The sequence below is a fragment of the Manis pentadactyla genome, chromosome 8, assembly GCF_030020395.1.
Source record: "Manis pentadactyla isolate mManPen7 chromosome 8, mManPen7.hap1, whole genome shotgun sequence".
Taxonomy (NCBI): Eukaryota; Metazoa; Chordata; class Mammalia; order Pholidota; family Manidae; genus Manis; species Manis pentadactyla.
Genome location: NC_080026.1, coordinates 71,208,630 through 71,225,824, shown reverse-complemented (window position 1 = coordinate 71,225,824; position 17,195 = coordinate 71,208,630). Strand labels below are relative to the sequence as shown.

At 45.6% G+C, this 17,195-nt stretch overlaps 1 protein-coding gene across 6 annotated transcripts in view; it reads left to right on the top strand.

Moving 5' to 3' along the window:
- Positions 1-17,195, top strand: part of TSPAN14 (tetraspanin 14) — a 67,765-nt gene that overhangs the window by 43,533 nt on the left and 7,037 nt on the right. For 4 of the 6 annotated variants that reach the window (XM_036883933.2, XM_057505853.1, XM_057505854.1 and 1 more), the window contains exons 3-5: positions 12,828-12,878; positions 14,761-14,907; positions 16,405-16,575. In XM_036883933.2, the coding sequence (XP_036739828.1) occupies positions 12,828-12,878; positions 14,761-14,907; positions 16,405-16,575 (369 nt within the window). The remainder of the gene's footprint in view (positions 1-12,827; positions 12,879-14,760; positions 14,908-16,404; positions 16,576-17,195) is intronic. The other 2 variants (XM_057505855.1, XM_057505852.1) reach the window with 1 other exon arrangement.

Here is a 17,195-nt window from a genome sequence, read left to right as displayed (position 1 = left end):
GCTTCCTTTAAAACAGGGTGGAAAAAAACAGAAGCCCTTCTTAGAGCCCAGACCTTGTGAAAGGAGAGCTGCGCTGTGGGGCTGTGAGCTGGCTTCTTGAGCTGAGCGTGACTGAGGGAGGGGTTCCCTAGGGACAGACATTTCTTACTCTCCCACACGGTGCCAGGGGTGGGTGGGCTGTCATGGAAAGCATTTAGGCAGGGGCTGGAAAGCTTGCTGGGGACACTGGATGGGGGGGTCGCGGGATGTAGACAGCCTGCCAGCCCCATCCTGCTCTGATGCTAGTACCCCCATGGGCCTGGGCCAGGCTGGGCTCTTGCTTGGCCCTCAGGGATTTTGGACGCCTTCAGGCTGAGTTAGGCCTGGAGGAACTGGGAGGGCCATAGGCAAGGAAGGGCTGCTCTGGCCTTGGAGCCCTGGTGACTCATGTGGACCCACTCTACCGGCTGTGGCCGGGTCCTTCAAGTTTTTGGGATACAACCCTGAACAAAACAGAAATCGTCTCTGCCCTTAGAGGGCTTACTTAAGTGGAGAGACACGCTAGACAGCTCACGTGGTCTAGGATAAGTGCCATGAAGAAAAGCCAGCAGGGAAGGCGGTCAGGCGTGTGGATGGGGAGCCATCCTCCTGGGACTGTGCAGGGTGGTGTCTCTGAGGAGATGAGATTTGAAGAGACCTGAATGAAGTGAGGGAGGATGCCAGGCGGGATATGGAGGAAGAACATTCTAGGCTGAGGGAATATATCAAGGTTGTGAGGCAAGGATGAGTTTCCGGAGTTCAAGAAAGTAACAAAGCCAGGGTAGCCCAGGGCATGGGGTGGGTGGTGTGGCTGGAGACCTGGGCCACAGCAGCGCTGCAGAGACCCATGTGGGCCATGGCAACAAGTCTGAATTTGGGAAGGGAAGTAATTGGGAGATTTTTGAGGGGGGCAGTTATCTGATCTGTGTTTTTAAAGGATTGCTTGGGGTTCTGTGAGGAGGCCCCTGCAGGATCCTGGCCTGTAGGGGTGGAGCATGCACAGATGGGAGCAGAGAGTCCAGACAAAGACCAGTCCGATGCAGTACGTCGTTTGAAGGTAGAACCGACCCAGTGTCCTGCTGGGGTGACCGTGGAGTTAGAGGGAAAGAGAAGCAGCAGGTATGAGGCTAGGTTTTCTATCCTAAACAAATGAGTAGGTGGATGACCTGGTGCTATTTAATGAGCAGGAGAAGAGTCAGGGAGGAGCTGGTCGGGCTGGGGACACCAAGGGTCTTTTAGGGGCACATTAAGGTTGAGATATTGTTAGGTACTATCTTAGGTGGACAAGTCAAGAGGACATCAGGCTGTTTGGCTCAGGAGTGCTGTGGCTGGAGATTGGGATTTGTGAATTGGCGGTGAAGCTGGTATTTAAAACCATGTGAATTATGAGATCATCTAGAAGGCTGAGGGAGGGGTGAGGGGTCTCAGACTGAGCAGTGAGGCTCACCAGTATTTAGAGGAGTCAAAGAAGGGGATGAGCCAGTGGAGACTGAGGGGTGACAGAGGGTAGAAGACAACTGTGAGTGTGACTCGTGTTCCCAGAGCTGAGTGCCTGAGGAGGGAATGACCAGCTGTGCCTGATGAGGTCAGAGACACTGAGAAGAGACTTGACCTCCAGCCTTGGCAATTGGGGGCCTTGAGGAATGGTAGGGGGAGCCTACTGGAGCCAGTGGGCAGTGACAGGTCTCCTTCGGGCTTGCTGCCCATGCAGTCTGAGACGCTCGGGGGAAGAGAGGTAGACGCACCCTGTCAAGGAAAACAAAGACCCTCACCAGCCAGTTGATCTTGTGGGGGGACTGAAAAGGAGGAAGCCCAGTGCAGTGCGGTGGGAGGACCCTGTGTGGGCCTGGCTTCCTGGGGCAGAGGTTCCCACAGCACGGGGATCGCGGCCTGCGTGCCTCAGTGCTGGCTCTGGGTTGGAGGCGGTTGCCTGGCACTGAGTACGTACTCATCAGGATTTGATGAATGAGTGAGTAAGTGAGTAAATGAAAGAATTAAATACAGGCTTGGGATCTAGGCCCTTTGCCACTGCTGCTGGGGTTTTGGTCTCAGCCTCCTCAGGGCTTTGATCTCGGCTCCTCTGCTTTGTAAGTCAGAGGGATCACGTCCTGGCAGGGCATCTTCACTTGGGGGCCGCAGACTGCAGTGGGAACAGGGGACTGCCTGGGGACCCGCTGAAGTCCTGCCCAAAGTTTTGGACTTGGATGCATTTTCTAAAGGAGGCCTGTGATCCAAGAGGTTGAGAACTCCTGGGGCTTTCTTTCTTTTTTTTTTTGTAGATAATTAATTATTTTTTATCGAAGGGTAGTTGACACACAGTATTACATTACATTAGTTTCAGGTGTACAACACAGTGATTCAACATATATATACATGATAATTCTAGGTACCAGCTATCACCATACCAAGTTGTTACAATATTTTCACTATATTCCTTATGCTATACATTACATCCTGGTTACTTATTTATTTTACAATTGGAAGTCTGTACTTTTTTTTTCTTTTTTTTTTTGTGAGGGCATCTCTCATATTTATTGATCAAATGGTTGTTAACAACAATAAAATTCTGTATAGGGGAGTCGATGCTCAATGCACAATCATTATTCCACCCCAAGCCTAATTTTTGTCAGTCTCCAATCTTCTGAGGCATAACAAACAAGTTTTTACATGTAGAACAAATTCTTACATAATGAATAAGTTACATAGTGAACAGTACAAGGGCAGTCATCACAGAAACTTTCGGTTTTGCTCATGCATTATGAACTATAAACAGTTCAAATATGAATACTCATTTGATTTTTATACTTGATTTATATGTGGATACCACATTTCTCTCTTTATTATTATTATTTTTAATAAAATGCTGAAGTGGTAGGTAGATAGAAGATAAAGGTAGAAAACATAGTTTAGTGTTGTAAGAGAGCACATGTAGATGATCAGGTGTGTGCCTGTAGACTATGTGTTAATCCAAGCCAGACAAGGGCAATAAAACATCCATGTATGCAGAAGATTTCTCTCAGAACAGAGGGGGTGAGGTTCTAAGCCTCACCTCTGTTGATCCCCAATTTCTCACCTGATGGCCCCCCTGCGACTGTGCCTGTCTTAGGTTGTTCCTCCCTTGAGGAATCTTACCCGTCTCTGGCTAACCAGTCATCTTCCAGGGCCATACAGGGAAATGTAAAGTTGGTAAGTGAGAGGGAAGCCTTATTGTTTGAAAAGGTTAGCTTTTTACTTCTTTGCATATTTATGCCCTGTGGCTTCTATGCCCAGCATTTGTCTTGAGGTATCTTTACCACTTGGAAGAATTACGTTACTTGGTAAATTTGATATGAGGCACGAATTCTATTTAAGGGTTGTAATTAGGAAGGAAGAAGAAAAGCTATAGAAGTAGCAGGCGGAAGAAAACATGGGAAGATTGATTATTTCTTTGACCTACCTTCTTGTAGAGTAACTTCAGCATGTCCAGGTTTTAAACTACTACTTAAATTGCACACACACATTAACATAATAGGAGTATAGTTACATAACCAAAGCATATCTGTAATTACCAGCCATCTCCAGTGAAACCAAGAAAACCAGTTAGGCACCTTAGGCATTTGTGAAAACTTATCTATGACATGGTGGATATTGTCCAACTGAACTTGAACAGTCTGAGAGAAATCAGACAAATTTAAACAACCCATTCCTGGGGACTGTTCACATCCCATATGTTCTTTTAACAGTAAATAGTCTGTAGTTGTAAGATTTTGGAGCGCTACAATTTGCACTTCTCCAAATTCTTGGTTGAGTTCCAACAGTATAGATCCAGTCAAATTTGTTGTTTTACTGTATGCACAGGCCAGCTTAGATATCTCCTTCATCATTCCCATGGCAAGTCCAGAAACTGGTGGGATGAGTGCATCTACAGCTGTAGCAGTGTGTGGATCTTTGTTGGGGTTTTTTGATGATCATCTTCTGGCATGAGTCTTCCAGAGAGTGCTGATGTTGGAAGTTCTTTTTCATATCGTATCGTAGTTCATTTTCGGGGTAGCCCAATTAGGCTTTGATCCTCTGTATAAACACAAACAGACCCTTTGCCTACACTTTTATATGCCCTTTATACCCTTGTGTAGAACTCATTGGAGGTCACCACACAGGAACTGCCTTTTTTTTTTTTTTGCTATCATTAATCTACACTTACATGATGAATATTATGTTTACTAGGCTCTCCCCTATACCAGGTCCCCCCTATAAACCCCTTTACAGTCACTGTCCATCAGCATAGCAAAATGTTGTAGAATCCCTACTTGCCTTCTCTGTGTTGTACAGCCCTCCCCTTTCTCCCACCCCCCATGCATGCTAATCTTAATACCCCCCTACTTCTCCCACCCCTTATCCCTCCCTACCCACCCATCCTCCCCAGTCCCTTTCCCTTTGGTACCTGTTAGTCCATTCTTGAGTTCTGTGATTCTGCTTCTGTTTTGTTCCTTCAGTTTTTCCTTTGTTCTTATACTGCACAGATGAGTGAAATCATTTGGTATTTCTCTTTCTCTGCTTGGCTTGTTTCACTGAGCATAATACCCTCCAACTCCATCCATGTTGCTGCAAATGGTAGGATTTGCCCTTTTCTTATGGCTGAGTAGTATTCCATTGTGTATATGTACCACATCTTCTTTATCCATTCATCTATCGATGGACATTTAGGTTGTTTCCAATTCTTGGCTATTGTAAATAGTGCTGCGATAAACATAGGGGTGCATAGGTCTTTCTCATACTTGATTGCTGCATTCTTAGGGTAAATTCCTAGGAGTGCAATTCCTGGGTCAAATGGTAAGTCTGTTTTGAGCATTTTGAAGTACCTCCATACTGCTTTCCACAATGATTGAACTAATTTACATTCCCACCAGCAGTGTAGGAGGGTTCCCCTTTCTCCACAGCCTCGCCAACATTTGTTGTTGTTTGTCTTTTGGATGGCAGCCATCCTTACTGGTGTGAGGTGATACCTCATTGTAGTTTTAATTTGCATTTCTCTGATAATTAGCGATGTGGAGCATCTTTTCATGTGTCTGTTGGCCATCTGTATTTCTTTTTTGGAGAACTGTGTTCAGTTCCTCTGCCCATTTTTTAATTGGGTTATTTGTTTTTTGCTTGTTGAGGCATGTGAGCTCTTTATATATTCTGGATGTCAAGCCTTTATCGGATCTGTCATTTTCAAATATATTCTCCCATACTGTAGGGTTCCTTTTTGTTCTTTTGATGGTGTCTTTTGCTGTACAGAAGCTTTTCAGCTTAATATAGTCCCACTTGTTCATTTTTGCTGTTGTTTTCCTTGCCCGGGGAGATATGTTCAAGAAGAGGTCACTCATGTTTATGTCTAAGAGGTTTTTGCCTATGTTTTCTTCCAAGAGTTAAATGGTTTCATGACTTACATTCAGGTCTTTGATCCATTTTGAGTTTACTTTTGTATATGGGGTTAGACAATGGTCCAGTTTCATTCTCCTACATGTAGCTGTCCAGTTTTGCCAGCACCATCTGTTGAAGAGACTGTCATTTCGCCATTGTATGTCCATGGCTCCTTTATCAAATATTAATTGACCATATATGTCTGGGTTAATGTCTGGATTCTCTAGTCTGTTCCATTGGTCTGTGGCTCTGTTCTTGTGCCAGTACCAAATTATCTTGATTACTATGGCTTTATAGTAGAGCTTGAAGTTGGAGAGTGAGATCCCCCCTACTTTATTCTTCTTTCTCAGGATTGCTTTGGCTATTCGGAGTCTTTGGTGTTTCCATATGAATTTTTGAATTATTTGTTCCAGTTCATTGAAGAATGTTGCTGGTAGTTTCATAGGGATTGCATCAAATCTGTATATTGCTTTGGGCAGGATGGCCATTTTGATGATATTAATTCTTCCTAGCCATAAGCATGGGATGAGTTTCCATCTGTTAGTGTCCCCTTTAATTTCTCTTAAGAGTGACTTGTAGTTTTCAGAGTATAAGTCTTTCACTTCTTTGGTTAGGTTTATTCCTAGGTATTTTATTGTTTTTGATGCAGTTGTGAATGGAGTTGTTTTCCTGATTTCTCTTTCTGTTGGTTCATTGTTAGTGTATAGGAAAGCCACAGATATCTGTGTGTTGATTTTGTATCCTGCAACTTTGCTGTATTCCGATATCAGTTCTAGTAGTTTTGGGGTGGAGTCTTTAGGGTTTTTATGTACAGTATCATGTCATCTGCAAATAGTGACAGTTTAACTTCTTCTTTACCAATCTGGATTCCTTGTATTTCTTTGTTTTGTCTGATTGCCGTGGCTAGGACCTCCAGTACTATGTTAAATAACAGTGGGGAGAGTGGGCATCCCTGCCTAGTTCCCGATCTCAGAGGAAATGCTTTCAGCTTCTCGCTGTTCAATATAATGTTGGCTGTGGGTTTATCATATATGGCCTTTATTATGTTGAGGTACTTGCCCTCTATTCCCATTTCGCTGAGAGTTTTTATCATGAATGGATGGTGAACTTTGTCAAATGCTTTTTTAGCATCTATGGAGGTGATCATGTGGTTTTTGTCTTTCTTTTTGTTGATGTGGTGGATGATGTTGATGGACTTTCGAATGTTGTACCATCCTTGCATCCCTGGGATGAATCCCACTTGGTCATGGTGTATGATCCTTTTGATGTATTTTTGAATTCGGTTTGCTAATATTTTGTTGAGTATTTTTGCATCTACGTTCATCAGGGATATTGGTCTGTAGTTTTCTTTTTTGGTGGTGTCTTTGCCTGGTTTTGGTATTAGGGTGATGTTAGCTTCATAGAATGAGTTTGGGAGTATCCCCTCCTCCTCTATTTTTTGGAAAACTTTAAGGAGAATGGCTATTATGTCTTCCCTGTATGTCTGATAAAATTCCGAGGTAAATCCATCTGGCCTGGGGGTTTTGTTCTTTGGTAGTTTTTTTTTTTTTTTTTTTAAATAATTATTTTTTATTGAAGGGTAGTTGACACACAGTATTACATTACATGAGTTTCAAGTGTACAACACAGTGGTAGAACATTTATATACATAATTCTAGGTTCCAGCTATCACCCTACCAGGCTGTTACAATATCTTGACTATATTCCTTATGCTATACATTACATCCCGGTTACTAATTTATTTTACCATTGGAAGTCTGTCCTTTTTTTTTTTTTTTTTTTTATGAGGGCATCTCTCATATTTATTGATCAAATGGTTGTTAACGACAATAAAATTCTGTATAGGGGAGTCAATGCTCAATGCACAAGCATTAATCCACCCCAAGCCTAATTTTTGTCAGTCTCCAATCTTCTGAGGCATAACAAACAAGTTTTTACATGCAGAACAAATTCTTACATAATGAATAAGTTACATAGTGAACAGTACAAGGGCAGTCATCACAGAAACTTTCGGTTTTGCTCATGCATTATGAACTCTAAACAGTCAGTTCAAATATGAATACTCATTTGGTTTTTATACTTGATTTATATGTGGATACCACATTTCTCTCTTTATTATTATTATTTTTAATAAAATGCTGAAGTGGTAGGTAGATAGAAGATAAAGGTAGAAAACATAGTTTAGTGTTGTAAGAGAGCACATGTAGATGATCAGGTGTGTGCCTGTAGACTATGTGTTAATCCAAGCTAGACAAGGGCAATAAAACATCCACGTATGCAGAACATTTCTCTCAGAACGGGGGGGTGAGGTTCTAAGCCTCACCTCTGTTGATCCCCAATTTCTCACCTGATGGCCCCCCTGCGACTGTGCCTGTCTTAGGTTGTTCCTCCCTTGAGGAATCTTACCCGTCTCTGGCTAACCAGTCATCTTCCGGGGCCATACAGGGAAATGTGAAGTTGGTAAGTGAGAGAGAAGCCTTATTGTTTGAAAAAGTTAGCTTTTTACTTCTTTGCATATTTATGCCCTGTGGCTTCTATGCCCAGCATTTGTCTTGAGGTATCTTTACCACTTGGAAGAATTATGATACTCGGTAAATTTGATATGAGGCACGAATTCTATTTAAGGGTTGTAATTAGGAAGGAAGAAGAAAAGCTATAGAAGTAGCAGGCGGAAGAAAACATGGGAAGATTGATTATTTCTTTGATATATCTTCTTGTAGAGTAACTTCAGCATGTACAGGTTTTAAGCTACTACTTAAATTGCACACACACATTAACATAATAGGAGTATAGTTACATAACCAAAGCATATCTGTAATTACCAGCCATCTGCAGTGAAACCAAGAAAACCAGTTAGGCACCTTAGGCATTTGTGAATGATTTGTGAAATCTATGATATGGTGGATATTGTCCAACTGAACTTGAACAGTCTGAGAGAAATCAGACAAATTAAAACAACCCATTCCTGGGGACTGTTCACATGCCATATGTTCTTTTAACAGTAAATAGTTTGTAGTTGTAAGACTTTGGAGCGCTACAATTTGCACTTCTCCAAATTCTTGGTTGAGTACCAACAGTATAGATCCAGTCCAATTTTGTTGTTTTACTGTATGCACAGGCCAGCTTAGATATCTCCTTCCTCATTCCCATGGCAAGTCCAGGAACTGGTGGGATGAGTGCATCTACAGCTGTAGCAGTGCGTGGATCTTTGTTGGGGTTTTTTGATGATCATCTTCTGGCATGAGTCTTCAAGAGAGTGCAGATCTTGGAAGTTCTTTTTCATATCGTATCTTAGTTCATTTTCGGGGTAGCCCAATTAGGCTTTGATCCTCTCTATAAACACAAACAGACCCTTTGCCTACACTTTTATATGCCCTTTATACTCTTGTGTAGAACTCGTTGGAGGTTACCACACAGAAACTGCCCTTTTTTTTTTTTTTTCTATCACTAATCTACACTTACATGACGAATATTATGTTTACTAGGCTCTCCCCTATAAACCCCTTTACAGTCACTGTCCATCAGCATAACAAAATGTTGTAGAATCACTACTTGCCTTCTCTGTGTTGTACAGCCCTCCCTTTTCTCCTACCCCCCCATGCATGTTAATCATAATACCCCCCTACTTCTCCCCCCCTTATCCCTCCCTACCCACCCATCCTCCCCAGTCCTTTTCCCTTTGGTACCTGTTAGTCCATTCTTGAGTTCTGTGATTCTGCTTCTGTTTTGTTCCTTCAGTTTTTCCTTTGTTCTTATATTCCACAGATAAGTGAAATCATTTGGTATTTCTCTTTCTCCGCTTGGCTTGTTTCACTGAGCATAATACCCTCCAGCTCCATCCATGTTGCTGGAAATGATTGGATTTGCCCTTTTCTTATGGCTGAGTAGTATTCCATTGTGTATATGTACCACATCTTCTTTATCCATTCATCTATTGATGGACATTTAGGTTGCTTCCAATTCTTGGCTATTGTAAATAGTGCTGCAATAAACATAGGGGTGCATCTGTCTTTCTCAAACTTGATTGCTGCGTTCTTAGGGTAAATTCCTAGGAGTGGAATTCCTGGGTCAAATGGTAAGTCTGTTTTGAGCATTTTGATGTACCTCCATACTGCTTTCCACAATGGTTGAACTAACTTACATTCCCACCAGCAGTGTAGGAGGGTTCCCCTTTCTCCACAGCCTCGCCAACATTTGTTGTTGTTTGTCTTTTGGATGGCAGCCATCCTTACTGGTGTGAGGTGATACCTCATTGTAGTTTTAATTTGCATTTCTCTGATAATTAGCGATGTGGAGCATCTTTTCATGTGTCTGTTGGCCATCTGTATTTCTTTTTTGAAGAACTGTCTCTTCAGTTCCTCTGCCCATTTTTTAATTGGGTTATTTGTTTTTTGTTTGTTGAGGCGTGAGAGCTCCTTATATATTCTGGACGTCAAGCCTTTATCGGATGTGTCATTTTCAAATATATTCTCCCATACTGTAGGGATCCTTCTTGTTCTATTGATGGTGTCTTTTGCTGTACAGAAGCTTTTCAGCTTAATATAGTCCCACTTACTCATTTTTGCTGTTGTTTTCCTTGCCCGGGGAGATATGTTCAAGAAGAGGTCACTCATGTTTATGTCTAAGAGGTTTTTGCCTATGTTTTCTTCCAAGAGTTTAATGGTTTCATGGCTTACATTCAGGTCTTTGATCCATTTTGAGTTTACTTTTGTATATGGGGTTAGACAATGGTCCAGTTTCATTCTCCTACATGTAGCTGTCCAGTTTTGCCAGCACCACCTGTTGAAGAGACTGTCATTTCGCCATTGTATGTCCATGGCTCCTTTATCAAATATTAATTGACCATATATGTCTGGGTTAATGTCTGGATTCTCTAGTCTGTTCCATTGGTCTGTGGCTCTGCTCTTGTGCCAGTACCAAATTATCTTGATTACTATGGCTTTATAGTAGAGCTTGAAGTTGGGGAGTGAGATCCCCCCTACTTTATTCTTCTTTCTCAGGATTGCTTTGGCTATTCGGGGTCTTTGGTGTTTCCATATGAATTTTTGAATTATTTGTTCCAGTTCATTGAAGAATGTTGCTGGTAGTTTCATAGGGATTGCATCAAATCTGTATATTGCTTTGGGCAGGATGGCCATTTTAACGATATTAATTCTTCCTAGCCACGAGCATGGGATGAGTTTCCATCTGTTAGTGTCCCCTTTAATTTCTCTTAAGAGTGACTTGTAGTTTTCAGAGTATAAGTCTTTCACTTCTTTGGTTAGGTTTATTCCTAGGTATTTTATTTTTTTTGATGCAGTTGTGAATGGAGTTGTTTTCCTGATTTCTCTTTCTGTTGTTTCATTGTTAGTATATAGGAAAGCCACAGATTTCTGTGTGTTGATTTTGTATCCTGCAACTTTGCTGTATTCCGATATCAGTTCTAGTAGTTTTGGGGTGGAGTCTTTAGGGTTTTTTATGTACAGTATCATGTCATCTGCAAATAGTGACAGTTTAACTTCTTCTTTACCAATCTGGATTCCTTGTATTTCTTTATTTTGTCTGATTGCCGTAGCTAGGACCTCCAGTACTATGTTAAATAACAGTGGAGAGAGTGGGCATCCTTGTCTAGTTCCCGATCTCAGCGGAAATGCTTTCAGCTTCTCGCTGTTCAATATAATGTTGGCTGTGGGTTTATCATAGATGGCCTTTATTATGTTGAGGTACTTGCCCTCTATTCCCATTTTGCTGAGAGTTTTTAACATGAATGGATGTTGAACTTTGTCAGATGCTTTTTCAGCATCTATGGAGATGATCATGTGGTTTTTGTCTTTCTTTTTGTTGATGTGGTGGATGATGTTGATGGACTTTCGAATGTTGTACCATCCTTGCATCCCTGGGATGAATCCCACTTGGTCATGGTGTATGATCCTTTTGATGTATTTTTGAATTCGGTTTGCTAATATTTTGTTGAGTATTTTTGCATCTACGTTCATCAGGGATATTGGTCTGTAGTTTTCTTTTTTGGTGGTGTCTTTGCCTGGTTTTGGTATTAGGGTGATGTTAGCTTCATAGAATGAGTTTGGGAGTATCCCCTCCTCCTCTATTTTTTGGAAAACTTTAAGGAGAATGGCTATTATGTCTTCCCTGTATGTCTGATAAAATTCCGAGGTAAATCCATCTGGCCCGGGGGTTTTGTTCTTTGGTAGTTTTTTGATTACGGCTTCAATTTCGTTGCTGGTAATTGGTCTGTTTAGATTTTCTGTTTCTTCCTGGGTCAATCTTGGAAGGTTGTATTTTTCTAGGAAGTTGTCCATTTCTCCTAGGTTTCCCAGCTTGTTAGCATATAGGTTTTCATAGTATTCTCTAATAATTCTTTGTATTTCTGTCGGGTCCGTTGTGATTTTTCCTTTCTCGTTTCTGATACTGTTGATGTGTGTTGACTCTCTTTTCCTCTTAGTAAGTCTGGCTAGAGGCTTATCTATTTTGTTTATTTTCTCGAAGAATCCTGGGGCTTTCTTTAAAGGGCCTTTCCTTCCCCCTGCAGCCACCTGTGGCAAGCAGTGAATAAATTAGGCAGGAATATGTTAACGTGGGAGAAAACACCTTGGAAAAGTTGAGGGTCATAGAGACACCTAGCCCTGTTATTTATTGTGAGGTCCTGATAAATGGCAGCTACATGCCTGCAGGGTATAGAGTAGTTAAGCAGAAAAGTAGAAGGCCACTGAATTTCCAGAGACCCCGAGGTTCTGTAGCTTTTTTATGGGAAAGCCCTTCCTGGTTCAGGAACCTTGTGATAAACTTGTGGGGCATGAGAGGCAGGCTACCCACTGGGCTCCTGTGGGTAGGAGGTCAGGGTTGAGGGTACACTACTTTTCTCAGGCGAGCAGATTGCTTGGTAAAGGTCTGTTTTTCATTCAGCGCATGTGGAGCGTGTGCCCTGGCAGTGCCCCCTGTGGCAGTGCCTAGTTCCTATGCAGAGCCTCAGCTGCACTGGGAGCTGGTGAAGGCCCCAGGGGCAGCCGTCACAAGGGGCAATGTCTTCTTATATTCTAGACAGTGTTGAGATGAGTTGGGGGGTTTGCAGGAAGGGGGAAGATTGTGGCCTGATTGCTGCCTTCAACTCCATAGTCTCTCTAGGACAGACTCAACTCTGAGATCTTCACCTCTGCTCTCCAGAGCATAGGACCATCCGGGTTGAAGGACTTTGTCCATATGTTTAGGAAAGGAAGGGAAGGTGTGGGTTATCTAAAGAGCCTCACCATCTCTTTGCTCTTTGGTGGAGTCTCTGTCACCTGCGGGGACCGAGGGGCCGCCCCTGCTCCACCCAGCACGGACAGGAGCCAGGAGCATCCTCTGACTAGTAGTGTGGACTTCATATTAGCATGTTCATAGTGCTCGTTTCTGACCTAACTTTCTCTCTGCCTCTGTCCCTGCCCCCTGCTCAGTTGGCTGGAGTCGTCTTCCTTGGAGTTGGACTCTGGGCATGGAGCGAAAAGGTAGGTGTACCTGTCACTACGATCCTGAACATCAGGCAGTCGAAAATCAGGTTCCTTTGTTCAGCTTTGTTGGTCCCCCCAAACTCCTCCTTGACAGGCGTTTTTTTGCAAGGTAATGGTTTGTTGTCAGTCTTCAGAGCTTAGGATCCAGCTCTGGAAATCATTACTGAACACACAGTGAAACTGGGGGCCAGCCACTGGCTCTGCTTCCCAATGGTGGGGGTCCCTCTGGAGGCTGAGATGATGGGGGTTTTGAACTCCATGAGCATGAGAACCCTCTTTTCTGTTTCCAGAAGCCCCAAATCGCCCTGGGGCTTGTGCAGCTGTGTTTATTTAGCTCAGGCCTGGGGTCACCTTCCTGATCCTGTCTGTGCCTGTGGGAGCTAGCAGGTCCCTGAACGCAGTTGGTTTGTTCCTGAAGCTCTTTTTGCCACAAGAAGAGCCCCTGAGATCAGGGAGAGGGGCTCTGTGCTGCAGCCTAGGCACCCCGTGGGGCAGGGGCAGCTCTTTCACCACCTGTGAGCCTCCTTGCCCAGCCTGTGGTGGGGAGACCAGACGCTTACTGTCCAGAAGGACAAAGGGCAATTGGGAGTCTGGGAAGGGGACTTGACTGGATGTGGGCAGGGCGGAGCTGTGGTGCCACCTTCTGTTCTCTGGGTGGGTGGATGCTGGGGAGGTGTTGAGGGCTGGACAGGCCCCTCACTGGGGGAGGTGGAGCAGGCTGGGCAGGAAACAGTGGGAACTAGTGTTCCTCTTGACCCTTTGGCCCAGGGTCCTGTGTTCCTTCAGAGGGACCTCCCTTTCCTTCCAGGAGTAGGAGGAGGCAGGAGCACTTGGATCTGTGAGCTTTTTCACCATGGTCTTAGGAACCAGATAAAGCCCGCTTTGGGGTTTGGGCCCCTTCCTGCTGGCTTGTGATCCCTGAAGGACAAGAGCTGAAATGCAGCATCACTGGGCCCTAGTGACCTCGAATTGGGTGTAAACCACGACTCTGTGGCACCACCGTGTGACCATCTCCAGAACAGCAACAGCTCAGCAGAGCTCTGAGCAGAGGTCCTGCTGCCCTGCTGTCCTGTCCCAGCTGGGTGCTCGGTCCGGCTATTCTTTTTCCCTCCTCCTTTGAATCCTGTATAACCTCTCTCTCTCTGTCCATGTCAGTAGCCAGTGCCACATGTGGCTATTTATTAATTAAAATGAAATACAAATTAGAATTCACTGAACTTACAGTGAAACTGGGGGCCTGCTGCTGGCTCTGCTTCCCCATGGTGGGGTCCCCTCTGGAGGCCGAGGCTGTGCTGATGGGGCTTTTGAGCTCTGTGAGCACGAGAACCCTCTCTTCTGATCCCGGAAACTCCAAGTTGCCATGAGACTTTTTGGCCCATGGCCAGTGGCTCCCATTTGGACTGTGCAGATACAGGGCTCTGCCGTCATCACAAACAGTTTCATGGACAGTGCTGTCCACCTGCCCTTGGTGGGTGTTTTCCACAGGAGTGTTCTGTTGAAGCTCATCTCAGGGTAGTGGGGTTCTCCATGAATTGAGACAGAGTCGGCCCCCAGATGGCCAGAGGCTGGGATGAGGCTATGGCCCCACAGTGCCTTGGCCACAGGGACCCCCTCCACCTCAGGCCTGGCATAGCACCTAGCAGGCTACAGAAGAACAAGTGTGGGGTCCACCTGGGAGGAACTCCTGCCTAGATGGAGACCAGGAGCTCTGTAGGTGAGGGTCCTGGGTGGGCAAGGATCTGCTTGGCTGAGGAGCCGCCAAGGGGGCAGGCAGCAGGGACCATGCTGTGGCCTGGCTTTTCTGGACACAGCCCAGCCCCCTAGGGTCCCCCTGATTCCCTTGGAGCTGATGCTACCCTGCTTTCTCTGCCTCTTTCAGGGGGTGCTGTCTGACCTCACCAAAGTGACTCGGCTGCATGGAATCGACCCCGTAGTGCTGGTCCTGATGGTGGGCGTGGTGATGTTCACGCTGGGGTTTGCTGGCTGCGTGGGGGCCCTGCGGGAGAACATCTGCCTGCTCAAGTTTGTGAGTGGCCCTGGAAACGGGGAGTGGGAAGAGAGAGGGAGTAGGAGTGGGGCTCTTCTGCTGGGCAAGCTCTTCCCTTACTTGGTTGGGTTGGGTACCAGACGCAGCAGTGCAGGAAGAAGGCAGCCATTTGTAATTGCTGCCCACCGAACGGGAGGGTTTCAGGGAACAGTGAGATGCTAGTTTCTAGTCCCTGGTGAAGTTGGGTTTTCAGCTGCTAGTTGGAGGAGTCTGCTGCTTGCAGGCCAGCTCCCCATCCCCTGCTTGCCTTTCATCTTTCCTCAGAAGTCTGACGGAATTGTTTGTTTGCAACTCACCTTTGCCCTTCCTGGCTAAGATCAAAAGATGTTGCCAGTAATGTTAGGGAATCATTTCCCTCCTCTGGGATGTGTGGATATGTTGGATGTGCAATGCAGAATCCTTAATTTCCTGGAGCAATTGCTAGTTACTAAGAGTTTAGTTTTATATTTAGATACAAATTCATTTTGAAATGTATTCAGTTAAAATTAAATAGCACCTGGTGGGGGAAACACGTAACTGTGTTTCCCAGTGTATTGTTGAATTTATTAGATCAAGTGTTCTCTTTCCTGGGCTTAATTTAAAAAGCAGAACATACAGGGTTTTTTTTCTAATTGTTTTCCCTTAAAAATGTTATGTTTAACACCTTTTGTGTACATGGAGATTGCATTTTGGAGTGCCTCGTGTGTATGTATGTTTGTGCGTGAGTGTGTTTCTCGGATGTTATTCTGAGACACTTGCCTGTTGCGGTGTAGCTGCATAGGGTGTGGGGCAGTGGGAGGGGGTGTGGACCCGTGGCTGCAGTGGGCCTTGCAGAGTGCTACCACTGTTAGGGCCAGGGGCAGCTGTGCTTCCGGGGAGGTATTTATGCGGTTGGCTGTGAGGTACTCACATACAGAGTAGGTAGGCACTGGTAACATTGGTAATTCCAGAACTGTAAAGAGCCCTTCCAGGGTACATGAACTACGTGACTGCAGGCAAGCTCTATGCCTAGTGAGCCTTGCTTTCCTTAGCCCTACAGTGGGGGTAACAGATTGGATTTCTGGCAACTCAGATGGTTGTATGTGTGAGGAGAGTGGCCTGTGTGCTGGGGTACTCCTGTGCCCTGCGGGAGCTGATAGCCTAGTTGGGTAGGCTAGCCGTTCAACTCTTTGATGGCCTTTCCTTGTCGGGGAGACGGGGTACTTTTTAGGAAATGGTGGGCATGTTGGCCTAGCTTTCTCCTTCTTTCACTCCTTTGACTGTACAGCAATGCAGTGATGTGGGTAGGGATGAATGTCCCCATTTCACAGATGAGGCAGAGTTGCTTGGAGCCACCCAGCTAATAATTAAGTAGGGTTCCCTGGGCTGTAGTGTCGGCCTCTCGGGTGCACAGCCCATCTCTATGTGACAGGCGGTGGTTCTGGGTCCAGTCAGGCTGTGCGTCCGACCGGGAGGCTGCAGTGCAGTGACCCCGCTCCCATCCTTATGCCCCTGCAGTTCTGTGGCGCCATCGTGCTCATCTTCTTCCTGGAGCTGGCTGTGGCTGTGCTGGCCTTCCTGTTCCAGGACTGGGTGAGGGACCGGTTCCGGGAGTTTTTTGAGAGCAACATCAGATCCTACCGGGATGACATTGACCTGCAGAACCTCATCGATTCTCTGCAGAAAGCTGTAAGCACCCTCTGAAGCTGGCTCCCTGATGGACTGCAGGCTTTCCTGGATTCGTTCTTTGTGTGCTGCTTGGCAGCTGGGGCTGGTGGGGAACAGGGGCCTTCTGTCCTTGGCACAGCCGGCAGCGGGGGCTGCGGGAGGTGTCACCTCGGCCTCTGGTCAGTTTGGCTCTGCTGGCTTGTGCTGGCCTCGCGATGCAGGTGTGCTGTCAGTGAGCCTCCTGCATTTGCACTGGGCAGGCAGTCCTGCTGCACCTGGGCCCCTTCCCCAGATGCTGGTCCTCTCTTCCCCCTGCAGGACCCAGACCATGCCAGCCTGCCACTATGGGTACCCCAGGCAGAGCTCTTCTTCCCAGGATGCATGACTCACTGAGGCTATTTCTGTCCCTTTCCTCCCCAGGACCTTTTCCCCTTCCTGTTTGAGAGGCAGAGTTGCCTGGAGGAAGCTTCCTCAGATGGAATGTAACCTCCCTGGAATGTGTCCCCGGGGGTTTGCTAAGCCAGCCCAGGCTGTGGCTGTGAGTGCATCTGGCCTCTTGTCTCCTCTTGTGTGCAGCTGCACCTGAGGCTTGGACCGCAGCTATTCCCCACCAGGGAGGAACCCACTCCCCCACCACGGTT